The sequence below is a fragment of the Conger conger genome, chromosome 1 (genome assembly GCF_963514075.1).
Source record: "Conger conger chromosome 1, fConCon1.1, whole genome shotgun sequence".
Lineage (NCBI taxonomy): Eukaryota > Metazoa > Chordata > Actinopteri > Anguilliformes > Congridae > Conger > Conger conger.
In genome coordinates, this window is record NC_083760.1 from 69,105,932 (window position 1) to 69,133,228 (window position 27,297).

A 27,297-nucleotide genomic window follows, 5' to 3' on the forward strand; every position below is an offset into this window, starting at 1 on the left:
GCAGATGCACCGTTTCCCCTCGCGCCGCTGTTCCAGCTGCTGCTGCCGCTGCCAGGCCGCCGGTGTCTGTGTGAGATCCTTCCTGCCCGTAGTCTACCCTATTCAATGTAGCTAAAACCATGACAGGCATCGCCGCTGCCTCCTTCTTCTCCAACACCTGCAGGTTCGGGGGCTGTGGACTTCATTTCGAATCCTTGGCCGAACTCATCGTGCACATCGAGGATAACCATATCGGTAAGCGCCGGCGACTCTCAAATGCATTTCGTGCAGCTTGGCCGCAACTCGTCTCGCCTACTAGCAATGGCCGGCTCAACGCTCGCGAACGAGCCGCGGTAGCCATTCGCTTCCTGCGTTCTGACAGCGCTGTTGCTAGGTGTGGTATTGATGAGATACTGGCAAAATTTTGCAATGTATTATCACGCAGAAGTATAACGTTATAGACTAATTCTAACTTCCTCTACATAACAAAGGCACAGGGCGGGTGTGGAAGCGCCACTAGCGCAATGCACATTTATGTTTAGGTGGAGAAGTGCGTCGATGTGTTGCACTGCTCGCCCGATTATCATATGCAGTGTTTCTAGGCTAGCTAGCTAGGCCCGGCTGCTAGGTAGGGAGTTGACACACCGCGTAAGCCTAATAAACCTGAGTTTTTGGTATTTTGTTCTGTCTCCGTTTTATGTTCGTGTGTAATGAAAGCACTGAATGCATGTGTTTTTCGTTAGCTATATTGCACATTTCGACTGCACGGAAAGTTGGAACTCTGAAACTGAAATTAAGTTGCAAAAACATTAAGAACGTTAGCCAGGTAGCCACACACAGCTAGCTAGTAAGTAACGGATCTGGATAATCCAAACTCGATTTATAGGAGTAATTGTATTGTATTGACGTGGCATTGTTGATACAAACTACTGAAGATGTGTTTTTATTATGTAATGTTACTGCACGTAACGTTACAGCTGCTTGGGAAACTGATATGGTTGTGCATTCTTCCGGAAACTAACGGTGTGCAGAGTAGACTACACCTCAGCCTGCCAGCTAACGTTAAAGAATGCTTCGGTGGTGGTGTGGAGTCATTATAATTTACTTAGAGTCTTAAATGTGTTAAATGTATTGCATGCAACAATCTGCAACTTAATTTAATGTGATACAAAACACAATAAATCTGCACATAACGTCCAGCATACAACCGCAAGCCACTTTCTTAGAATGACTGATTTGTGTGGGTTGGTGTTATTTCTCTGAAAGTGTACCCGTCCACTGCTGGGTTGAAATTTCGCATCCATTAAGCATGGCTTTTCATTGTAAAATGATCATAATTTAGTTTTAATTTGTCTTTTCCTGTTTTTGGCCAGCCTGGTTTCCTTTCCGATTGTGTAGCTTACCTTTTCAAGTACACATGCTGCGGCCACAACCTTGTTCTCAAATTAAAGCTATGTGATCCTCATTATGTAGTGCCTAAATATGCCATATAGCCCATGTGCCACTTTTGATGTGGAACTAATATACTAATATTTTGATTGGGTGTGTGAATGCTGGGTACATTCTTACATATGTCATTGTTTGGTTTGTGTTGCTTGTGTTGTTCTGGTTATAGATGTCAATGGATTTTTTCTGTATGTCTGAGCCATATTTTGTTGTGTGTTATGATGTGGGTCTACAGGGCAGAGTTTGGTCTTCTGTGTTCTGTGAGTGACACACAGAGGTGTTAAATATTCATGAGCTGTAGTATGGGATCAGACACGGCCTGTCCCTGGAGACCAGTGGGGTGTAAATTAGACTGTCATTCCAGGGGGTGAAGAACAGGTCAATATGTGTACCCTCCCCCAAAATCTCCACCCATTTAAAACCAGGAAAAAAAAAAACACTGAATTTCACCTAATTACATCCCTCTATTGCAGGGATGACGATCAAGTGCAAGTAAGCACATATGACTGTTGACATTCAAATTGTTTTTACATTGACCACAACTGTAAAACACACTGCTGACCTTAAGCAGTTAATTACAACACGTAGCTTTGTTCAGTGATCTGCCATTGGTCACTGAGAGTATTACATTACATTACATTATTGGCATTTGGCAGACGCTCTTATCCAGAGCGACGTACAGTTGATGAGACTAAGCAGGAGACAATCCTCCCCTGGAGCAATGCAGGGTTAAGGGCCTTGCTCAAGGGCCCAACGGCTTTGTGGCTACACCGGGATTAGAACCACCAACCATGCGTGTCCCAGTCCTTTACCTTAACCACTACGCTACAGGCCGCCCTACGTATATGCCATCACTCATTCTGTAAGACTTGAGGGTTGTCAGTTCTGAGTATCTGTAGATCAAGTTAATGCAGAACGCTGCTTTACAATAACATGCAGAATAAAGCAATAATGCATGATATGGAGAGATGATATATTAGGAATATAATGATTTTTGTCATTTTTCCATGATAGTGCTACACTCAGTGAGCTCTTTATTATGTGTTTAGTCTAGCCCTTGTCCCTGTCCCAGGAGGTCAGCAGTTTCGGAGATACTCAAACCACCCTATCTAGCACCAACAATCATTCCATGGTCAAAGTCGCCTAGATCACATTTCTTCCCCATTCTGACATTTGGTCTGAACAACAGCTGTGAACGTCTTGACCATGACTGCATGCTTTTATGTATTAGTTTTTGCCACATAATTAGCAGCAATAAATTCTTGCATTAACAAGCTGTTGTACAGTTCTATCTAATACATTGCTTACTGCGTGTATAACTATTTATCAGTATCATCTAACTTTATATTAAGTCACTGCGAACAAGCTTTTAATTAAACTAGAAGTTCAAAAGGATATGAAGTTGTTTTGTAATGATGCTTTTATCTAAACGTATTAATATGTGTTGTGTAACATGAGAACGAAAGATGAATAGCACATACAGTAGTTAGGCATAATTGGCTGTCCAGGGAAGGATGTTAGCATTAAGTCAGCCTGTGCCAGTTCTGGCAGAACTGCAGTATCCCGGTGCAATGGCCACGCAGCTCACCTGCTGGAAAGAAGTGTTGCTTGCAAAACACACTAAGGAACTGTGTGTGTCCACTTAGATGTTATGGCAACGAGCTAGGCCGGCAAATATGATTGGACTTTATAAATATATATTTTTAAAAGTTATAACGGATAAAAAATGTTTTACAGCTGTAGATTTCCTTGTATGTAGCCAAATATAATTCCAAGTCCCAAGTACCCTTATACTAATGTTAAATCAGAGCTTTTCTTATTGCTTCCATTCCTCCATACTCTGTGACAGCAGGAGAAAGTTACGCTTAACTTTTCATCTGGAATAAATTTGAACACGGTTTATGTGGAACAAACAGGAAGTCATGTGCCAGCCCAGTACCAAATGCATTGGCTAACGATGAGTTTACAGAATCAGATAGATAGATGCACCTTGCCAAATGTCAGTGAACCATCAACAAATATTTTTTTGTTTGAATCTAAGTTTACTAGTATGTACAATGTGCAACAGCCTTTTCTGATTTATTTCATGAATAGGAATGTATTTTTCTTTAAGCAAAAATCTTACTCTGCTCATTGTACATCAACTGTTCACTGCACGCTATGCAACAGTTTGAGATGGGATGACCTACCTTATTTAGCTGGTGATGAATGCTTACAACATGGGTTTTTTCTTTTAGTGCAGAGTACCTCCTGCCCAAGAATGAGCACTATACACTTTAAAATAAGTTCACAGAACATAATTTAAGGGTCATAGCTGGATAGCTGCATTTGCTACTTAGTCAACTAAATTATTAACTCAAATGAATGGGCATCTGTCAAATTCAAATTCATTTCTAATGAACAGTCAACAGATTTGTGATTATTACCTGTTAGCGTGTGAATGATTGATAAAATTACTTCATTAACTGAGAAATGAGAAATGTTCACAACACAAGTCAGCTAGCTCCCTGAGAAAATGAAGATGACACATGTAGAGTCTTCTGTCAGGTAATGTTTATGTATGGCTTAATTCATTTTATGTACCATATGCATTCTCCATTCAGCTCAGTGCACCATGTAATTATTATGTGCCTTGTTCTGGAATCTGTTTATCTTTTTTGGAATTGACACGGTTGTCTGACAAGGTTGTTTGACATAGTACTGCTTCTTCATTGTTTTTTAGGGTTAAAGTTTGTGTTAGCAATTAAACAAAAATAGTTTCATTTCATTTCTAATATCCACATTGAGGTGAAAATGCTTTGCTCTATGGGCCTATGCATTGAACTCTTACCAAGTGCTCTATGGTTAAGTCCAGGCCATTACAATACACTTTTGGACTGCATCGTCTCAGATTTGAATGAGATTTGGCATGCTTATTTGGTCTTATAAGAAAACCCTGAAATTGCACTGGTCTCAGATCATTATTATGGGCTCTTGACCCCAAAATGAAAGGTAGCAGAGGTATGAGTGATTATAATTTTGAAAGTTGATCTGCAAAGTGGAGATTAAAGTTATAATGTTAAAGTTATAATGTCATCCAGAAAATTTTGCCAGCTCTGAGATATCATTGTGTATCTGGAGTGGCATTACATCACTAATTTTTTTGTGTTGTTGAGAATGATCAGTGTGAACAGACATAGTCAGGAACATGCAAAATTTCAATCCATTACCTTCTTGATGGGGTCTATCTGATATGTGCTCATGTCAGGCGTCACTTCACTTGACTTTGCAAGCATCAGAGGTTGAGCTGTGGTTGCATATGATAATAATTGGTTGCTGGACTGTGTTGAAGAGACAATGCCCAGCCCTGGAGAATTGAGATTGAATTTTACGTTTCTTCTTGGAGTATCTTCAAGTTCCAATTCTGCCCTGATCCACCAAGATGGACTACCACACTGTTCTAGTGGTGGTTTATCTGGTCTTGGCAACTGAATGGACAAAATGTCAAACAGAGGCACAATCCTTCCATGATCAATGGCTCTAATGGAGCACAGATTGAGTGTACAACGCTAGGGCGTTTCTTATTTCTACAAGTTTTTATTTCATCTCCTTCATAAGAAGATTTTCAGTTGGACTGTTTACTTGCCCTTTCTGATTGGATGATGAATCCTGCTCTCCATGTGTGGGTGATGCATCTTTGTTTAGTTTGCGTTGGCTTGGTATGGTTATTTAAGACCGGCTGAATTCCAGCTTCATTCTGAGAGATTTTGCTGAAGCTATTTCTTCTATGTCACATTTGACAAGTTAGAAGTTTTGATGATCTCCCTATGTTTTGCTTTTCTGTTGAGATGAGATGCAACTAAGCACCTTTTTTGCTTTTCTTGCTTTTTACTTTCTTTTGGTTGTTTTTGCTGAGTGGCCATTTTTTTGTAAGTTCTTTGTGATCCTTTCTTTTTGTTTGGGGGAACATGACAATAGACACTGCCTCTTAACTTTAGGAAAGTAAGGTGTAACTAAGCTAGTGCATTGAAATTTTCATTTGTTATCATTTTCAAATTATCATATACCACAACAATGTAAGGAATTGGTGATTGATACCGCTCTGAAAACATATATCGGCGACGAATCATGAACCCAAGACAACATTTGCTGTATGTTTCTGGGTGACATTATAACATTTGGTGAAAATTAGATCCATCTTGTTTTTTATTCTGACATTTGTTTTTCAGACCAAATGTCAGAATGGGGAAGGGATGTTATCTAAGTGACTTTGACCGTGTAATCGTTGTTGGTGCCAAACAGGGTGGTTTGAGTATCTCAGAAACTGAATACACAATGCGTCAAACCTCTAAGTTGATGGGCTACAGCAGCAGAAGTCTTAAAAAAAGAAGAAAAAAAAAAAGTCTTAATAAATACCCGATAAAGTGCTCACTGATTGTATACATACAGTGCAATCGGTAAGTATTTTGGACAGTGGTACAATTTTTGTTCTTTTGGCTCTGTACTCCAGAACATTGAGATAATCCGTATAGGAATTGCATAGTTTATACATATTTCCCCCATTTTAGGGAACCTGACTAGAAATCAGGGTCTGGACATGAATCTAGGCTTTTGAATGCCTTTCCTACTAATGTACTTTCCTACTTTTTCGGAATCGAGAAGTCTTCACAAATGGATCTGCTGAGGCTATACTGCAAGATGCAAACTACTAGTGAGGTGCAAAAACCTGATGGCCAGGGTAGAACGAGCTAAGTAGTACCTAAAAGAGCCTGCAGACTTCTGGAAAATGCTCCAGTGGACAGCAAGAGCAAAGTATGGGAGCTAAAAGGAACTGCTCAAGAAAGAAAGGACCCCTGCTCCTCATTTGTGAAACATGGTGGTTGGGGTGTTATAGTTTGGGCATTCACTTGCGATTATTGATAATGTAACTGCTGATAACTGCAACAGAATGTATTCTGAAGTGTGCAGAAGCATCTTATGTGTTGAAGTTCAAATGCCTTTAAATCTTAATGATGTTCCATCATTAACAGTTTGTTTCAGTAAGCCTATTGTTTGGCTTATGTTTTAGACTGGTTTTTATTGTATTTGTCAGCCTCATATTGGCTTCCTTGAATTTGATTAGCACAACTCAGGTACTCATATCGACAAACACCATCGTAAATGCCTACTCAGTCTACTCTTTATCCTCATATTCATTTTTTTCATTTCACATCCACTGTGCTGGAATACAGAGCGAAAAAAGAACAGAAATTGTACCACTGTCCAAATACTTGCAGACTGCACTGTATGTACACTGTATGTAAATATAGAGCTGGAATTCCTTTAAAGTGATACAAGAACCACATAAATGTGGTAACATAAGCACGTGTTTAAAGTAGATTTCCTTGACTAGCAATTAATAGTCCGCTTTATTTGATCATTATGCCTTTAAATGTCTATTATTTTAGCTTAATACAATAAATGTGGAGCTATCACAATTACACTACTTCATGAAGCAGTAGCTTAGCAAAAATGATCATTTTACAAAAATCATGAATTATCATCTGTCAGGAAGGCATAACTGTGAGAATGCATTGCTGCCACTGTGAAAACATATTCTGTGATTAGTATCATTATAACAAGAAACTTAACGCTAATCGGAGATGACAAGAGAGGGATCTTGTTATCAAGAGAAAATTTTTTTTTTTTTAAAGAGAGAGCAACAAGTTGATTACTCATCAAAAGGCACAGTTTATTGACATCACCAGGTTATAGAGTACAGCCATTGAGCCCCAGGACAGACTGATTCTTTATTCTGTACAGCCCTATACATTTCTGAATTCTTCTTAGTGTACGCATACCTATCACAATACCATCTAAAGTGCTCAAAGAATCTCACCATGTCTCAAGCCAAGACAAAAGTGAAACTAGTCATGCACATGACTCATTCTTTGGCCATCACTGGATTAATTGTATGTATCATTTTGGTAGACTATATTTTCTCATCATAGTGAGATGAGAACAGTTGATGTTATGATGAGATCCATTGCAGGAGTGCTGCACACAGGACATATGGTGCACATTAAGCTCTGGGGTGGGAAATAACCCTGGAATGGGCTGATGGCCTGGGTGTGACTGACAAGCAGGATGCTTCCCATATTCTCTTAAAATAGGCGATTGCATCACATATCCTTATTTTGCTTGTTTTTCCTTTGTTTGCGGATGCTGAGTATTCTCTCTGCCCCCATTTCCCTTACATGCTCTCAAGTTCAAATGTCTGTTATACCCTTAGTACAATACTGAATTAACCTTCAAGTGTTTCTGCTAATGAATTCCTGGTAATAGACAAAGGCTGTCACACACTTGGGAAGAATGAAGCTTGGGAGAATGATGTGGCCTTCATTGACAAAACTGTTCAGCCTCCTGCTCTTTTGACATGTTATTGTTCAGTTTTAATTATTCTAAGAGCCTTTGTAGCCTACTGAATTGACTGGGAATTGATTAAAGTCAGAACGATCGTCGCTGGTACTCCATGTTTCTGTTCTGTCCACTTCTCCCTGCTGCCGCCTGCATAAGTCTTTGACCACTTCTCTCCACTCCTGCCCACACCACTCAGTCTGAATGCTACTCTACACTATTGCTCTGACCTCTACTCTTTGGACCATTACCATGCATTGCTGCTTTGACTATTGCTGTCCTAACCTTACTCTACATTGCTGCCCAGGTAGCTACACTGTTGTCCTTACTACTACTGTACACTGCTAGCCTAGCCACTATTTCACACCGCTGTCCTGACAGCAATAGTTTTACAGTAATATAAAGCACAGCCATGGCCCTCAGCTTAGGTGAATGTTTATGCTGTTATGTAAATGTGTCACAGTGGTATGTTGAGCTATGTGGTAAGCGTTCTTTGTCTGTACAAGTGCGCTCTGATTTCAAGTTCTTACCTGTCTTGCGTCTCTCTCACTGGGCCCCTCTCCAGCTACTTGATCTGATATAACCTTGTTATTGTAATTGTACAGCTCAGATTTATGAAAACATAAAAAAGGTTGTCACTGACATGCCTTACATGTAGATTTTTAGATGGAAGGATTGGAGAAAATAGACATTTTTCTGAGGCGGGCCGAGAACAGACCGATTACATTTTAAATTGGCTGACGGTTAAGACTTTTCTGAAGCTGCACTAGTCATGGTATTGCCATTTCACTGGTCATACTTTGATGAATAAAATAATTATGAGAAGGCATGAAGTCTCGTCTCTTCAGACAATACAGTGTGTATTGTCTGAATGTCTCACATTTACGACTATCATGCAAGCAAAGTGAGAGAAACCGTTTCCCGCTGGCTTTTCTCAGAGCTTGGTGAGATCTATTGGTCCTACATTTTAGAACCAGCAGAGGGCAGGTCAGCTCTACAGAATTTACAGTGGCCTTTTTCCTTTCGGAAAAGGCACTCATCTCATGGTCTTCAAAAACACACCTTTTTCCCTTCAGAAAGTGGTCACTTTATGTATGGGTGCAGGAGTGAAAGAAGACATTCACAATCCAGTGCTTTCTCAATATGACGCTGAACTACTACAGAAAAAGTGTTCTGGAAATAAAGTTGCTATTTGATGTCCACAGTGAATAATGCAAGACAATGAATAAGTAAAACAAAATATCAATAAGTAAAGCAATATCATATAATTGTCTTATTTTCGGAACTAGGTTAACAGCAGCTGCTCTTCCAATGATGTAAAACACAAGTCATTCACATTCAATGTCTGATGAGCATTTTTTTAAATTTGGATATTTTAGAATGTATAAGAACTTTTTTGTTTTATGAATCTTTGTTTGGAACCCTGTGAATATTTTTGATTTGAGGCAATGTTGCTGTAATGATTAGTCTGTGTATTTTTGTAGTATTATGTAAGATGATTGCTGTTCAAGATAATTGTTTGCTGCAGCATTTTCTTCTTAGCTGTTCTATTTGGAATTATTTTTCAGCTTAAGTCTAGCTGTTGTGCAACTGCTAATGCTACAGATATTTCTCAGAATGTTTTCACTGTGGTTTAATGGGAGAAAACTGTCAGACTATTACGTGCACAATGACTACAGAGAGAAAGTGAATAAGGAAAATATTTCCCCATGTCCATATTGGAGGAATGTCCCCCTGCCATGTGCAATATGGACAAAGAGCCTGGGTACAGGAATGTTGCCTAAGGCTGTTGACAAACACATTTTATTGGTGAAGGCATATTAAGTCTGTGCATTGTCATTCACATGGCCACAGCTTGTGAGAACAATCTGTCAAAATAGAAATGTTTGTCAGTTTGGTCCACATTATATTTTATGCATGATAGCATTGCTTACACAATGTTGTAAGCCTTTAAAAATAATAATAAAAAAAGATAGAAACTCCACAAGCTTAATACTTTTTTGTTTTATTTCTGTTGCTGTATACAGTATGTTGTCTTTGTGCACATATTTAGAATCATCCTTCATTTAGGTCTTGCACATCCAGAGTTGATATTGCCAATTTGTGTTACTGATATAGCATCCTGTCCCTCTACGGCGTTTTTGGTTGGTCAGGTCCATTTTCTTTGCCCTCTTTATTCTTTTGGTTGCATGTTTCCGAGGTGTGAGCTGAAGTAGAAATGGTCTAAATGACTTATTGAGGAATAATGAGGCAATTAGTGTGCCCAGAATGGAAAAATCCCCCGTCCCCTCCTGCAGCCACGGCCCTGTTTCCGCCTGCTCGAGTGCGAAACCTGGCGCGCCCGCCAAGCCTTCTCAGCCCTAATTACAGAGAGGGGTGCTTGATTTGGCTTTTCTTCCACTCATCTGGTGGCCTGCTGCTTAAACGCGCTCTCCTTTCTTTAATTAGGGGCCTGGAAAACAAGCCTTGGCTGTCTGGTGGCTTTCCAGCCTGCTGTTCATGCCAGTAGACAGCAGGGGTCACTGCTGTACTATAGGAGAGGCCTCAGTGATAAAGCTCTCATGGGAGGTACAGACACTGTCGGTACTAGGTCTAATGCTACTTTTGGGGAATGGACCTTTCGTACATCATTATAAATATGAAACATTTTGTGTAGTTACAGTAACTTGGCATTATGGATTAAAAAAAAAACTTATCATACAATTTGCTCATGTCGTGGAGAAAATATTATCCACATAGTTTCAATTAACCATCAAATGATTCTAATTTCAATAGATTATTTGGCCCCTTTGCCCTCATACATAGCGACTTCATTTCATAACTTAGTTTTACAAACATTGTTACCTTTTTCTACAGCTGAATCTGTTACTGGAGCTGTTTTAGTAAAATTCCTTTCTCAATATGCCTGTCTGCTTTGATCTGAAAGTTGCTATAACAGATATCAGTCTTTGCTGATGTGAGCTGAAGATTTTGTGGCAGCATGTAGCAGGTTAATTTTAACCACGTAATCCTGTTCTATTAACAGAACACATTATCCAGGTCATCTGGTCCTGTTTCGTCTGTAATCACATTTGTACTGTGTGAATTCTCACACCAAAAGATCAGCAGAACAGCCATTCTGTCCTAATATGCCCTTCTGACATAAGAACACACTCTGGCTATGTTCTCCTTAATAAGGACGTTCTCACGTCTGTTCTACAAGTGGCCATGTTCTAATGGTTGAGTTCTGGCCTAATGACGGATCTGTCCCAACAATGGTCCTGTCTTAATGATGTCTCTTTGCCAGCAATACTCTTGTTCTAATGATGGCCTTTTTCTAACAATCGCCCTACTCTGCCTGAAGCAGCTGTTCTCCGGAGACTCATTTCAGAGGCCCGGAATGCTCCCCCAAATCCGAAAGGAAATAATAAAATTGGGCAGCAGTTATTCACATCCCAATCCCTGCACCTGGTGGACCTAATTACAGCTCTGCCCCCCCTCCTCCACACAGCTATCACTCAAACACCCCTGTCACAAACACTCTGATTCATGTGGAATAAGGCTGGATTCATAAACCTGGCTGTATGCTGAGAAAAAGAGGTAGGTGTTGATATTTAATATCAGAGAGAGCGTGGACTGCTGATTTAGAGGCTGCAACCTAAATACCATTGCCTGGCCACAGTGAGCTTTTACCAAACATTAGCACTCAAGTGAAAGTTGTTACTTATGACAATGGTATTGTAGAAAGTCTATTTAGAAAGTGCAGAATTAAGCAGAAGAGCTGTGTTCTGTGAGCTCACACAAACAAGATGCTCCCCAAGATGGCTGCCAAGAAGGTCCAGGAAATGTATGCAGCAAATAGAAACACTACCTGAATGGCTATTCTTCTGTGGGTGGCACAGTGAAAGCTTTGATAAATACAAATGAGGGTTTAATGTCTGTCCTGCCACACACAAGCCCACAATGTGTCCTGCTGTTTGTCTACATCATAAACATGTCACCAGGGTGCTGACCACTGCAGGGAGGTGAGGGTTGGGGGGGGTCCAGGTGACTGTGCCTGGAGCTGTTTGGAGGTGGGGGGGGTTGTGGTGGTTGTGCTGATTAGGTTGCGGAAGCTGCCAGCTGGTCACAGATGTGCCCTCACAGCGATTTCATGATCGGCACCCTCTGTAAACGGGGACCCTGTAATGTCCCGGGATGAGCTTTCAGTCTAACCAACATTGTGTGTAACGTGGACTTGAACCACACTAAATTAGTTGAAGCAAAAGTTTAGGTGCAGCCATTTTGGATTATTTCTAAGACCACTAGACTTGTTGGGATATGGACTTTCTGAAAAATTTTAAGAACCAAGTACAGCACTTTGCACTTTGATTGAAAAATTAGGCGTATCATAAACAGGCATGATGGCATATTACAGATTATGACCAATATCATAACACTGTCATTTATGAGTGAATATTACAAAAAAAATAAAGTTTTTTTCAAAATAACTGCTGCATGCATTATGAAAGTATGACATTTGTCATAAGCTATAATCATGTTGTGATCGGTTATTATGCTGCATTATGTTGCTATGCCATCCCATATTCATATGACAGTGCTATGTGGGTCTTACTGTATGGCATTCAGTTCAAGTAAAGCAATAGAAAAAATATTTGTCTCATTGCTACTAATCGAGGACCTTTGGTGTGTTTGCTTCAGTGAGATAAGAGGGATGTTACAGTAGTAATATGTCTCCTGGAGTCTCATTGCATTGCACCGCTCTCAGGATATTAGCAGTATGGCTGTGTTTGTGAGCCCATCATGCTGCTGTTAAAGTGAATGGGATCGTTTCATCATCTTAAATTGACCAAGTCTGACCATATATGATGATGGCTTCAGGTAAGCTATGCCAGGCCAGCGTTTGGATGTTCATACTGTGGAAATTAACAGCCTGACTGTGTCTTCAGATCTCCTGCAAGTGCTGCCGTACTTCAATATCATCATTAACATCTGCCATGCAAAAATCAGGCAGCCCATAAAATGCAGTTTTACAGGTTTATCCATGACTTTTCTGCACCTATTATAGGCCAGTAGCCCGGGTCACTATGTTAGCACTTAGTCCAGATTTAGACTCTTGAGCTTATAGAGCAACTACCAGGAAAATTCAGCTTTGGGATATAGGCATATTACATCAACGTGTACCTCTGAGGCATTGTGCAACTATAGCTTTAGAGTGTCTGTGCGCTGTGCCAAGTCGTAAAAAAATTCTGCATTGTCTTCAAATTGATAAAAAGATTGCAATCGGCCTACAGCTTGTTCTGTGTGTTTAATACTTTGAGTTGGATCATAAAATTTTAAAACGTTGTAATCATCTTCTTTATTATGAACTGATGTCTCTGTCAGCGAGTGATACCCAGAGGTGACACATCCATGCTGTTTCTGGTCATAAAACCTGAGCTCTGTGGTGGGTCCAGAGGTATTATCGCTCTGTATTGTAACAGCATTTATTAGCTTCTGTGCTTTATGCCAGATACATGTATTGTCGGCATACATAATCACTTGGCGTGATATTTTAAGCATTTAAGAATATCTAAGACATGAGCAATAACTTCACAGTTCATAAGTATTATTTATCGCTTGTCAGATTCATCTAACCAAGGGCTTCTTGCTGAGGTACAGTTTTATATCCGCATGAGAACTGGCAGGTAAGCAAATTGTAAAAGATTTTTTGCATTAATACAAGTCTCTTGGATGTAAATATTTTGAGAAATATTATTTATTTTCTTTTTATTGAATGACCCTATAGTGTAGGTTTTGCCGTAGTAGAATATATGGGTTATATATGAGATAAAGACAAGAAAAATAGCCCGGAATTGCTTGATCTAAAGAGGGTATATTACCTTGAACTTTTAGGTAGCTGAATAATTTGGGGGCAAGTCCTGTACCATACACAGGTATGCCTTAAGGCTGACATTTTCAGTCTAGTTCTGTAGCAACAGGACTTACCACCCCAAGGAAGAAAATGCTAAATGTGTGGATTGGTCTTTCTGGTTTATGAAATAAAATACATTTTGGTGTCCATGCTGTATGCATCACCAAAAATGGAAAACTTTAAACATGTTTGGGGTTTCACTTTCTCTCGCATTCTCTCTCTCTCACACAATTTCTCTCTCACGCTCTCTCTCTCTCTCGCTCGCTCTCTCCCCATCCATCTGTAGAGGAAGGATCTCGATCTCAGCATCAGACCATTTAACGAATAAAATGCCATAAAAGACAAATGAAGGACCACCTCAGCGGACCACCTGTATGAGCGAGAGTAGGTCTGTCCTCGTCGCAGACGTGTAGTCATTAACCTGCCCCCCCCGGTCCTCTCCTCCGGTGGCCCGTCAGGAAGCAGGCCCAGGGTAGACCTCCTGCCCGTCCAGGGTAGGTTCTGATTTACTGGGTGGTGGAGGAGACTGATCAGTGCCTGACTGAGGCACAGGGTAGCCCTGCCCCGCCCGCTCTGGCTCTGCTCTTGTCGCCTCGTTAGGGATTTGTGTAGCCAGGACTTCCTCTACCACTTCCCCCTGGCTGGGGTCACCTACCCCCCACCCTCACACAACATGGCTGTTTCTCCTGCTGACCTCTGGGAGTTGTAAAACTTCAGTGTAGTTAATGCATCTCACTGTCGATTCTTTTATGCGTTTGAGTACATGTGTGTATGCATGCATGTACATGTCCGTGTGTGAGCAAATTTGTGTGCGTAAGTGCGTGCGTGTATTCAGGGAGTGGTCTTTTGTCCAAGAACTTAAAACAATACTAATGAAACACTTTGGTAATAGTGGGGCCCGCCCCCTGGGTTCTTGTGACTGATGCAGTTCATTTTAAGTAACATTGCATTTTGCGTGTTCAGTAAAACCTCACCATACACCAGCTTCCATTTAGAAGAATCGACTGAGGAATGTCTCACTGTAGCTGCACGTCAGTTGGGTTTTTGAAGTCCTTAAATGTGTGTGTTTGTGTGGGTCCTTGTTTTCCGTCAGTTTCCCTGGTGTTGTAAAGGCCCAGAGGCAACAGTCTGCATTCTTTCCTAAATATAAGGTGTTAAAGCCTTAATTTATAGCGCCCAGTCAGCCAGGGAGAAATTGCGAATCCACACTTTTAGCAATGTGTGGTTTTAATATAAACTAATATGGTTCAAGTTAAACTGCGCAGAAAAATTTGTTTACTCACAGAATACACATAAAAGCGAGGGCCCGAGCCGGCTGCAGCGCGGCCTCATTAGGAGGGAGACGGCAGGGCAGAGAGCTGCTCGCTGCCCAGTTTAATTATTTCAGCTGTACCCTGGGAACGGCATGTGCAAGCCATTATACACGCAGGCCTTCATTACGCGCGGAGAGCTAACCGCCAATGACGCGAAGCGCCGCGCTTTGTGACGCTGGCTGTCCTCCTGCCCCCCTCCCCCCACGTTTCGCCTCGAACAACCCGTGTTAACAATGCGTCTCCCAGCCGTTTGGGCAGAGCTGACAATATCGGGCCCACCCAGCATGACATTTAATTTTCCCGAACGTAGTGCTTTTTTAATTAGGGTCCCTGGTCTTATTCAGAGTGAGTTCTGGTTAAAGATAGGCTACTGGAAACTCCATAAGGAACAGCAGTGTTTTATTTGTAAGCCCAGTTAGTGATGAAGGTGATTTTATACTAAGTATCCACCGATTTATCTTCACTCCTCAGTTGGGGGGTGAAAAGACTTAATTTGATTTTGAGATGATATTTATGCGGCGACAGAGACATGGGTGTTATCTTAAGTAGCTATGGTTTCTTTATATCTTTATTATCGATGAACATTTATAAAGCACCGTAGGATGTCAGATAACAGCTTCACTTGTATGCTCTAGTGTGGGAAAAATAACGATTTGAGCTCGATGAGGTTAAGATTATTTTTTTTCAATGGTTATGTTACAAATATTGAATGATTTGAACAAAACAATACGTATTCCTTTCCATTCTGTCTAGGATACGATATGGTAATGCTAAGGAGTTCCCAAATCAGAAACCAGTACTTTTCAAAAGTGAACTTCTGAATGGCCACATGGGGGCAGTATTTCCACACTACTCAGAAAGGGTACTGCTGGTAACTCAGATGTGCTCAGGAGCTGCTCCACTCAGGCATGTGAGTGGGCTGGGCTTTTGAAGTTTTTGCTGGTTCACCTCAGGGTGGAAGCTGTCTGTATGCAGGATTACAAAGCAAACAGTGTCTGGACGAAGCTGAGGAAATATCCTTGCGTCTGCTTCAGTCTTGTCTGGCTGAAGTAAGGACCGTCAAAGCAGAAAATAACTGGACTGGGGCATCTCAACATTCGCTCTTCCACTTTATGATAGGCTCTGCATTTGGGCTGTTTTGTAAATAGAGTAAACACATTTCAATGTAAAGGATAATGTGTGTTTATCAATGTTCTTCAGGGCCAGGATTGAAGATACTCTGACCTAGAATGTTTTTGCATGTGTTTTTGGGTGCGTGTGCGTGTGCGTGTGTGCATGCACAGTATGAGTAATATCCTGTTCTTGCGAATGACACACTCCCACAATACCTCCTCCAGTAACTGAACCCCTCCCTCCAGCCATGACCAGCCTGGGAAGGAATCAGTGGCTAATGAAAAGATGTTGTTTTATTTAAGGTTAAGGTTCAGGAGGCATCCTTGAAGAGCCATGGATGATAAAATTTGCAGTACAGAATCTGCCACTGAACTCTGTTCTTTCTGATCCCTCATCACTGGCTCATTACACGTTACAGAGCAGGCAACCATCAGAGGAAGAAACTGAGCAATGAGATATTTGACTTTGGGGGTTCAATACTGTATGTGTTGTGCAGCTGTGTTGAAATGCATTGTGGGTAACTTTGAGACGCTGTATAGTCCAGGTAATATGAGAAAGTGTGTCTACCACATTATGTTGACTGTGTTCTGTCTTCTTCTTTTCAGACACAGACCCTCGGGTGTTAGAAAAACAGGAACTGCAGCAGCCCACCTATGTGGCCCTCAGCTACATCAACAGGTGAGCGGGCGTGTCCCTCCCCACTGAGAATGTGCCAAGTACGGGCATACTGTAGAATACAGCCTTTAATCTTAGCTTTGCAGAATAATAATAATCATATAGGATGATTAATGAATAACTTCTGCTCAATGGGAATACCTTTGAAAGATCACTGAAGGTGCTTGTTAAGACATGACAGCCAATAACGATTTGTCATCCCCGCTGAATTCAGCTTCTTCCACGCTCTCTGCTTGAGCTGCTGTTTGTGCTTGTGTTCATACCACATTTATACAGAGGTAAAGAACATTAATTCTGTCTGCTCCATTACACCCACGCATATGTCATCATTTTATGAAAGTTCAGCTTGCAGCAACAGAATCCATATCTGAGAGCTATGTACATGTTTATGTGTTTAGAGGATACATTGACTTTACAATTTAGTTGATGTTCATAATAATCATAACACATGCTACTTAATACATACTTAAAAACACTGTCAAAACATTTTGGGTTATTCTAAGGCAGTGTCTGAGGCAGTGTCAGCCACACCTGAATACTGACCCAAATAATGTACCTATGAACTGCATTCTGGGTGAACATAATGAGTTAAGGACAGAAAGGCATACACACTACTCACATACACCCCCATATGCGATCAGTCATCTGCTGGAATTGATATGAGTGGATCAAGCATACTTTTGAAATAAAAAGAAAACGTAAATGCCATTTTAAATAGCCAGAGCCAAAATGGCAGGAGTTAAGCACTCTTGGATGTGTGAGTGCTGCCTTTATTGTTGCTCTGTCCATAAGTCTGCCTTTGTGAAATGACGGCGCGCTCTATTAGCACCATGTATCCTGGTGATGGGGACAGGAAACACTGTTCACTGCTGATGTCTGTCCTACAAACAGGAAGACTGTGTTGTGTCCATTAGCGTTGTGTGCCTTGCTGACACAGAGCTGTGATCTGTTACTTTGTTCATATGGAAACCTGCAGCTGTTTGGCTCAAAGTGTTGCCCCATGCAGGGCCTAAATGAATAACTGTAATCCCTGCGCTGTGTAGCAGTGCTATTACCGCTAACGTAAACCCGCTGACCCTATCAGCGTGTGCTGCTGTCTTGGACTTTGTGTGTACATGTGCATGTGTGCTCTTGTATGCACATGTTTTCCCCTTGGTTCTGTTGGGGAAAATGAAAACCAGCAGCAAACCGAATGAAGCCAATTACGTAGACCAGCATTTAATGATTAGACTACAAGGAACACGCTGTATGCAATCTTACATGAGAGCATTGTGGTATCATTTCAGTTTCAACCCTTGAGAAATGAGCTTTGCGTTAGTATCACGTCTGAATAGTGGTTATAAAAGGCTGTTGGTGTCTGGGGGATTTTACACACAGGCCTTGATGTGGCTCGAATGTAATCTGTTGATTCCACTTTTTTATTAACAGTGTCTGCATTAACATATTGTTTTTATGAGGTGCATTTACTTGGACTGTTTTACAATGTAACAGTTTAATCTAAATGATAATGCTTGAATGTGGAAAATCTAGAATAACTGCAGATTGAAATATTATATTATTGCTCAAATGGTAGCCTAAATTATTTTAATACGTGGACATATTTCATCGTGTCACGAGATATCTTTTTGAACACACTGAAATAAAAAGCATGGTAAAAGCAAATATATTAATATCTACCACTTTGCTGTGCTACACATAGATACATAGGCACATTAGCCTGAACACATTTTAAGCATTCAGTGTGTACTGCCATTAAGACCTCCTGTTACAGAACATCAAATTGTCTAAGACATAGGACTTGGAGTCTCTTTTATAGAAGTACAGATTTTCCCCTCAAATGTCCCTTCCCACTTACAGTATATGTTTAGATATTTCAATGTAAAAAAAGTACTTTGTGGCTTCCAGTTCATTTCAGGGTGGACAGTCTCATTCAGGTAGTGGTTGTGGTTGTGGAAGCATATGTTGGTTTGTGCGAGTGTGTGTTTGTGAGTGTGTGGGAGTGCGAGACTGTCGGTGAACACACGCGTCCTCTCTCTCCAGGTTTATGACGGATGCAGCACGCCGTGAGCAGGAGACGCTGAAGAAGAAGATCCAGCCCAAACTGTCGCTGTCTCTGACGGGCAGCGTGTCCCGGAACAGCGTATCCACCCCCCCACGGCACAGCAGTGGCAGCCTGACCCCACCCGTCACTCCACCCATCACCCCCTCCTCCTCTTTCCGTAGCAGTACTCCTACAGGTAGGCCTCACCTCCGCGTGCGTGTGGGCATGATGTAGATAGATAGATAGATAGATAGATAGATAGATATAGATACTTTATTCATCCCGATGGAAATTTTAGGCATCCAGTAGCTTATACATACACACATATACACACATATCTCACACATACAGATCAAAATCACTCACAGAAAAGAAGTAAATATATTATATGTGATATATTGACCATGATAAGGTGCTATGGTAGATTGTGTGCAATGGGGGTAGTGCAAAAGTACAAAGTAAACAGTAAACAGTGCAGGGATTTACTCAGTGCAAGTTGTGCTTGTTGTTAAGTATGACTACGGGCATACAATGAGGGTGAACATAAAATAATTGCTTAACAAAGAATAATAATATAATTTAAGCATAAAAGAGCTTCAGCCCAAACTGGACATGAGACATATACCACAGGTCTGCAGTGCATTTCAACACATTCACAATTGTTTGTATAAAATGAGCTTTCTGCATTAATACAATGCAGAGGCTGTGTCTGTCCAAGCATGTGCTTGTCTTTCATAGGGGTGTACTGACTAGAGATGGGACTGTTTACTTTATTGAACAAGTACAGATTCTTAATCCTTTAGGAAAACAATGTACTCAGAAAATCTGAGATTATAATGAAAACTACAAGGTGCAATCGATGTACAAAAGCAAATACACAATGTGACATTAGCAGTTATTTGTACGCATAAGGCACATCAGTTCCTGTGTATATTTGCCCACTCACATATGTGGTGTAGTAACAGTGTTTCCATCATTTGTGCCAGTGCTGTATACATATGTACTGTATGTGGGTATAGACAAACGATGGCCTTATATTTTATACTCATTTAAAAGCTCATTTAAAGCTAGCTAACTACTATGTTTTATATTCATTTAAAAAAACAATTTAAAGCTAGCTGTTCACTCAACCACACTGCAATTCTAGTCCTCTTAAATATAACATGTTTCTATTAACTACTTTGAGAAACGACTCAAATATTATAAATTCAAAAATGAAATTTGAAGAAATGTGTTTGAAAAATATATTTCACTGACACAATTCATAAGACTACAGTATCACAATCCAAAAGTGAAAAAATGTGATCATCCTAAAACAAAACCCTCCAAACCTCCTAAGCATAAATCTAGTCTTGCTTCAACCCTAACACTTACCATTTTCCTGACCCTAACCCTAGCCATAATTTCAGCCATAAAAAAATGTCAGCTTCCACGATAAGATCACACAGTGTGAGAGACTCATACATTTTACTGTTCGCTGGTGAAGAATCACGCATTTGTGTTCTTGATGGTCACCCTCTCTCTTTCTTAACACAGCGCAAAAAAGAAACAAGTCCTTGAGTAATTGCAAGGACAAATCAGCTTGTCATCGTGTAGCGAAAAAATCGTAAAATGTTCCACCCCCAGCACCGACTTGCTTCAGTTTACAATTCATATAACATAGGCTAGGTCAAAGTAATTATCCCCACATTTGACTTACTATATAATTGAGTTGGCGGATCAGAGTTTTACAAATGCTACATTAATACATCCTAATTAGATTTCCTCACGTGCTGTACGTTTGTTTGGTTCTTTAAAAGGTTGCCTGCCTCTGGGTAGTTTTACACATACATCTTAATGTGGTTTGAATCTCAATCTGTTAATTACCCTTTCATTCACAATGTTTCTGTGAACATACTCTGGTATGGGAAATTGTGCATTTCTTGGTTCAATAGTTTTTAATCTAAATTGCAGTTTTTGAAAACAAATCAAGGAATCACTGCATTATTATGTGGACACATTTTGTGTGAACAGACCTCCTCTTTACAGGAGCCACTCTATGTGGACATAGTCAAATATTATTATGGTTTGCAGTGTATATTATCAGTTCTCTAAACTCACCTTCTCTGCCTGATTTAATACATTATTTCACATTTAAATGGAAAATTGCATTAGCCTAAAAATGTAATGATGGCAGAGAGAGAGCTGTACAGGGTCATTAACAAGAGAAGGAGTTGGGAATCTGGGAGATTAATGTTGAGGAAAATCTCAGGAGGAAATGCATTGCTTCAGAGCTCAATTCTCACACGCATGGCTCAAAAAAGACCTCTAAAAGAGGCTACAGTTCTCGTCCTCATCGCATGCCATGCCCAGTGAAGCTATCTGTTCAGCCCTGTGAGTAATGGAGTACTCCATGTCTGTGCCCAGTGGTAGCGATTAAACCATTCCCATGTTTTTCTTCCTGTGAAATGTTTTTCTCTTGCTCGCCTAATTGGTGGACTTCATATTTGTGTGGTTTAAAGTATTGGTCCACTTTTGAATTGTATCTTTATACATTGCTGGAGCTACACCAAAGCAGTATGTTGACCTTGAGACCCGTTGACTGGACCATATTCTTTCCCACACTCTAATTCTTTCCCAAATATTCCTAATGGTCTCCCTCTACTGTGGGCTCCGTTTCCATGGAGACGACTCAGCCCCAGCCACTGAGTCACTCCTCAGACCAGTCTGCCTGGTTGCTGGACTCTATTGTTTGTTGCTAGTCCTGCAGCACGTTGTGTGTGTAGAGCAGGATTCTACATGTTCTCAGGAAAGGTAATAAAGAATCTGTATTTGCTAGGTGTTTTAAGTGCAAAGCAGATGTTGAGTATTTAGGTCCAAATGTTTTCAGTCTCAGTGTTACTGCTGTTCAAATGCTATGGAAAAGACTTTCAACATCCGCCAGGGCACAATTAGCACCCCTCCCCCCCTCCACCATACACACACATCCACACACAAATTCCCTGTATCAAGGGGGGTCAGGGGGGCAGGGAGGGGATTGCGGGAAATGGGGTGGGGGGTGATGGTGGTTATAGTGGTTTCCACAGGGAATAGGGGATTGAAGCCATTCATTTATCAGCGGACTTCCAAGAATTCTCAGCTTCTCGGAGCAATCCTCAAATTAATGTTAGCCACCCTACATCCTAAGTTCATACACTAAAATCCATATTGTTCATCCATCACTGGCGCAACCCCCTCGTCCTTCTGCCAGAGGTGTACTACAGCACCGCTGTCACCTCATGACATCACCCAGCACGATCCCTGAACCCCAGTATTAAGAGCCTCTCAGGGGCAGCTTTATGGATGCACCTTCTCCCAACGCTAAACAGTGAGGAAGTGGGGAATGATAAGCCTCAGAGTGGATGTCCGCTCTAATAAATTCTTGACAGTTAATGGACTATTTCAGCTGGGAGGGAAACGGGGTTCATTTCCCCGGAGAATGCTTTTCCAGCCCTCTCTACTTTTATTCCCAGCTCAGGTCATTCTCCTGCCCGTTCCCGTTTGCGTCAGGGTTTGTTCTCCGTCTCATTTCCAGTGAAGGTCTTTCCTTCATCCTCAAGAGTCCATCTGTCACTGCCTCTCAAATCAAAGGACACTGGCCTTCGTGGGCGGAAATGTACTTCGCCGGTCATACGTGAGAAATCGGCTAGCCTCGTAGCCATCTCGCTCAGAAGAACCTAACATACTAGATGCAGATTCGTAGTTGGTAATGAAGTATTGATAAAGTATAATGATGACGTTAATGACCTAGCCAGCTAGCAGACAATTAAATAATAAAAATCTTAAAATGTGCGCATTTTGAAAAGATTGTAGACATGGTACAGATAATGAAACCTATTTTGCAAGCTACTAAAATTATTGCTGGTTAAATTACATTTGTACATATTGTACTTGTATACTTGTATAGATGGGTCGTATCTTTGAATAATTTTTACACTTTCAGTTAGGGGCAGCTGCAGGGATCGGAAGCTTTCAAATGCTGCCTCAGGATGGTGCAGTCTGGGATATCGGCCCCCCGCCGTTCCCTTGGTAACCCCGTGGTGACGCGTCCCCTGTGCCCCCTCCCAGGTAGCGAGTATGACGAGGAGGAGGTGGATTACGAGGAGTCGGACAGTGACGAGTCCTGGACCACCGAAAGTGCCATTAGCTCCGAGGCCATCCTCAGCTCCATGTGCATGAACGGGGGCGACGAGAAGCCCTTCGCCTGCCCCGTCCCCGGCTGCAAAAAGAGATACAAGGTGCCCTGGCCTCCTCACCTCATTCTCACACCGTTACACAGCTGCCATGTTTATTCATCGGGATATTTACCGAAACAGTAAAGGGTACATATTGTTGTCAAGATAGTACAGTACTCTGCCACCCAGGTTTCAAACTCCCAATGAAGAAGCACATTAATTGAAGAAATACAAATTACAAATTAAAGTTATTAGACTAAATTTAATAAGGTCTCACCCAATAAAGCTGTGGTGTGGTGTACATAATTAATATACAGAATGCAGACTGCCCAGTTAGTTAGTTTTGTTATTTTAAAAGTTTTTTTACTCCCATCTGGCATGAATGGTAAAGACAAATTACATACAGTCTGACAAAGTTGTGTGGGGAAAGGGCCAGACGTCACAGGGCCTGGTGTGGAGGGGCCTGAGCACCATGTTGAGCTGCAGTTTAAATGGCTTCTGAAAATAAATGCTGTTAGTGGCTCAGGAAGTGTGTTGTGACCAGGATGTAACTGGCTCAGTTCCAATATGAGGTGATATTGCTGTGCTCTTGAGCCAGGTATTCAGCCGCAATTACTGTATAAGTCAATGTAAGCAAAGAAGACCCTCGATAATGATGACAATACTGACAATAACAATTTATAGGTGTTTATTATTGATAAGTTTCATTATTTTTTATCGTTATTTGTTTTATTGTTGTTATGCCTAGACAGCCAGGCACGAGTGTGCTGACTCTACCACTGTTATTTCCTCACAGAATGTGAATGGTATCAAGTACCACGCCAAGAATGGGCACCGAACCCAGATCCGAGTGCGCAAGCCCTTCAAGTGCCGCTGTGGCAAGAGCTACAAGACATCTCAGGGCCTCCGCCACCACACCATCAACTTCCACCCGCCTGTGTCTGCTGACATCATCCGCAAGATGCAGCAGTAGAGCCAGTTGCAGTGCCAACCACCCCTTTTACACTACACTACACAATTCTTTCATTGCATGCTTTAATTACTTTATTTTTTTTCTCCTGTATTTTGGAATGATGTATCTTTGTAGAGTTCACGGTTTTTGTACGTTTGCACATTCATACCTATCGTACTTATTTTTCGTTACTTTTGATATATGGTGCTAATTGTGAAAAACAAAAAAAATTGATAGAAGTTGAAAAGGAAAGAGCTGAACTGGGATGGGCTAGATGCAGAGTGAGCACGCTCTCTTCGTTCGTGTTAGGGCAGGGCGTATTCGTGGAGCAGGGCGTGTGTAGGACAGTGAGTGACCACGATCTCCTGGTCCATGTTTGGTCAGGAGCAGGGCTTACACGTGGAGCAGGGCGTGTGTAGGACAGTGAGTGACCACGCTCTCCCGGTCCTTGTTTGGTCAGGAGCAGGGCGTATATGTGGAGCAGGGCGTGTGTAGGACAGTGAGTGACCACGCTCTCCCGGTCCTTGTTTGGTCAGGAGCAGGGCGAATACGTGGAGCAGGGCGTGTGTAGGACAGTGAGTGACCACGCTCTCCCGGTCCATGTTTGGTCAGGAGCAGGGCGTAGTCGTGGAGCAGGGCGTGTGTAGGACAGTGAGTGACCACGCTCTCCCGGTCCTTGTTTGGTCAGGAGCAGGGCGTATATGTGGAGCAGGGCGTGTGTAGGACAGTGAGTGACCACGCTCTCCCGGTCCATGTTTGGTCAGGAGCAGGGCTTACACGTGGAGCAGGGCGTGTGTAGGACAGTGAGTGACCACGCTCTCCCGGTCCATGTTTGGTCAGGAGCAGGGCTTACATGTGGAGCAGGGCGTGTGTAGGACAGTGAGTGACCATGCTCTCCCGGTCCAAGTTTGGTCAGGAGCAGGGCTTACACGTGGAGCAGGGCGTGTGTAGGACAGTGAGTGACCACGCTCTCCCGGTCCATGTTTGGTCAGGAGCAGGGCGTATACGTGCAGCAGGGCGTGTGTAGGACAGTGAGTGACCACGCTCTCCCGGTCCATGTTTGGTCAGGAGCAGGGCGTATACGTGGAGCAGGGTGTGAGTAGGACAGAATGAGTGTGTTCTGGATGGGAGCTCATGGAAAGCCGTGTAATGGTTGTGAAGTGGGTCTATGTGTGTGTTCATTTGGACTCCCGGAAACCAAACCAACGTTATTGGTTAAAATCAGCAGGTCACTGAACACGATCATACACAAACACCCATTTTGGGGTTCATGAAGCCTCCCTCTCACATTGCTGGTTATTAGATCTCTCGTGAGAAAATCCTTCTCTGCCAAGACTCCACCATTCCAATGCAGTGCATCAATGGAGTTAAACTTTAAAGTTAAAGTTTAGCAAAAAAGGAAAATAACTGAATGTTTGTAATATAATATGGAATATTACCTGCTATATAAAAAAACGTAGATATATATGTATATATACACTTTCATAATCAAAAAAGTTATTCTTTATTTCCAAGTTTTATTTTTTACTGTATTTCGCTTTTAAGACTATGTTTGAGAGAGTTAAGGTTGAAAGATTGCTTTGATATTATTGAGTTCGGTTTTTTCTCTTCAGGCCCAGCTGACTTAGTTATGTTAACGCCAAACAAAAGATCTCAGGTCAACATTCGCCAGCGTTTCAAAACCGTAATCCTGCCCAGATATTCCCACAGTATTTAGCCTGAGCTGTTCCAGTTAGCCTTTGGACTCTGACTGGAGTCACCGTCTCCAGACCCCATCCTGAGGCAATGGAATGGTGTCCTTCATCACCTGGGTGAAGTATTTAAGCACTTTGTAGTAACCAGTTGCCAACAAGAGTTTGGATGCTCCTCGTCGCCAATCTCTCCAGACTGCTGCACGCTTGCATGCCTGCGGTCGTGGAGAAGAGTCAATGAAACCGATCATTACTGTAGAGGTACTAGTTATCAAGGGAAATTTTTTCACCACGCCTTGTGTTTTTTTTTTTTCTTGTACGTTGTGAGTCTGTATGATCTCCGATTGCCTTGTATTGTAGATCACAGCATTCCAGTATATTATGCCTGTGTAGCTTCATGGTGAAATATCTAGTATGATTATTATCGATAGTATTGTAAACATTTCTTGCAGTGCTGGTATGTATTATTGAGAAAGCTCTGCCCCACACTGTGTTACCATCAGCACAGCCTCCATTCAGACCCAGGGGTCACCACAGCTGCCCCTGTGTGTTCTGCTCTTAAGGTACATGTTTTTTATGGATGTGGCTCACCTGCCATGACCACATCCACAATGGAGAGGGAAAATCTTGTTACAGCGTATTGAAAATGGGCTAAAAAATGAAACAAAAGTATTGTTCAGGCATTCCAGAGACAGTTTGTCCCTCTGTTTTTGACCAATCTTGGAGGATGTAGGAGACAGCTGTCAATAGCATTTTGACTTTCTTTCATTTCTGTGCAGATCAGTCTGGAGCACAGTCATGCCATCACTGCATGGATTTGAATATTGTAATGGAGTTACAGTTTATATTTAGCTTAACATTGTGACAGTATTATACAGCAGGTATGGAGGGGACTATTTTGATATATTGTGTATAGTGAATGTATCGTCATGTGTCTGTGTAAGTGCTTTAAATTATATTTTCGTATGTCTGTGGACAACAACGTTCCCAATGTGTATGAAGGCAAACTGAGGTCATGTTTTGGAACTGAAGGTGATTTACTATGTCAAACTTGCTTTAAAAAAAGCTGCTTCATAAATGTAAATCTGATTACATTTTAAAGATTAAAAATGCTTCTGCTCCGAGTGTTTCGGATATTGATTTAATGACGTGTGTGTATCGTAGAGGGGATAACCTGTTTTTAACAGTGCTAGGAGGCAGAGAAGCCCATCAACAGAACTGCTCTTCTCAGGCTGCACTGCAGAGAAGCACAAATGGGCCAACAGGTTGAAATACCTATTTTTAAGAGTCTTCAATACATTGACTTGCCAATAGGGGTAAGGGTAGGGCTTAATGGGTTAAACTCCATGGTTAAATCTAACCTAGGTGACCACCCTCTAGTTATTATTCACCAAAGGCTTGCCAAATCCACAGTGTAAAAACGTACTCTTAAATGAAGAGGCCTTTACTCAATTCTCCTATGGTTGTTCCATTAGTATTTGCCATCTTTAAGAAGCCTTAAAGGAATACACCAACATTGTGGGAAATATACCTTTTTTTCTGACTTACCCAGACTTAATTCATTTTCATTTTTGTGTCTGGGTAAGTCTGGGTATTTTTCACAAAATATTGGTGTATTCCTTTAAC

The 27,297-nt window shown here is 41.5% G+C and overlaps 1 protein-coding gene across 1 annotated transcript; it reads left to right on the forward strand.

Annotated features, from left to right (window-relative positions):
* jazf1b (JAZF zinc finger 1b) lies at window positions 1-26,792 on the forward strand. Its single transcript, XM_061243566.1, has 5 exons — window positions 1-234; window positions 16,725-16,797; window positions 18,835-19,031; window positions 22,922-23,091; window positions 23,825-26,792. Exons 1-5 carry the CDS (start codon window positions 120-122, stop codon window positions 23,999-24,001), a joined length of 732 nt encoding a protein of 243 aa, XP_061099550.1. The 5' UTR covers window positions 1-119; the 3' UTR covers window positions 24,002-26,792.
* The last annotated feature ends 505 nt before the right edge of the window (window positions 26,793-27,297 follow it).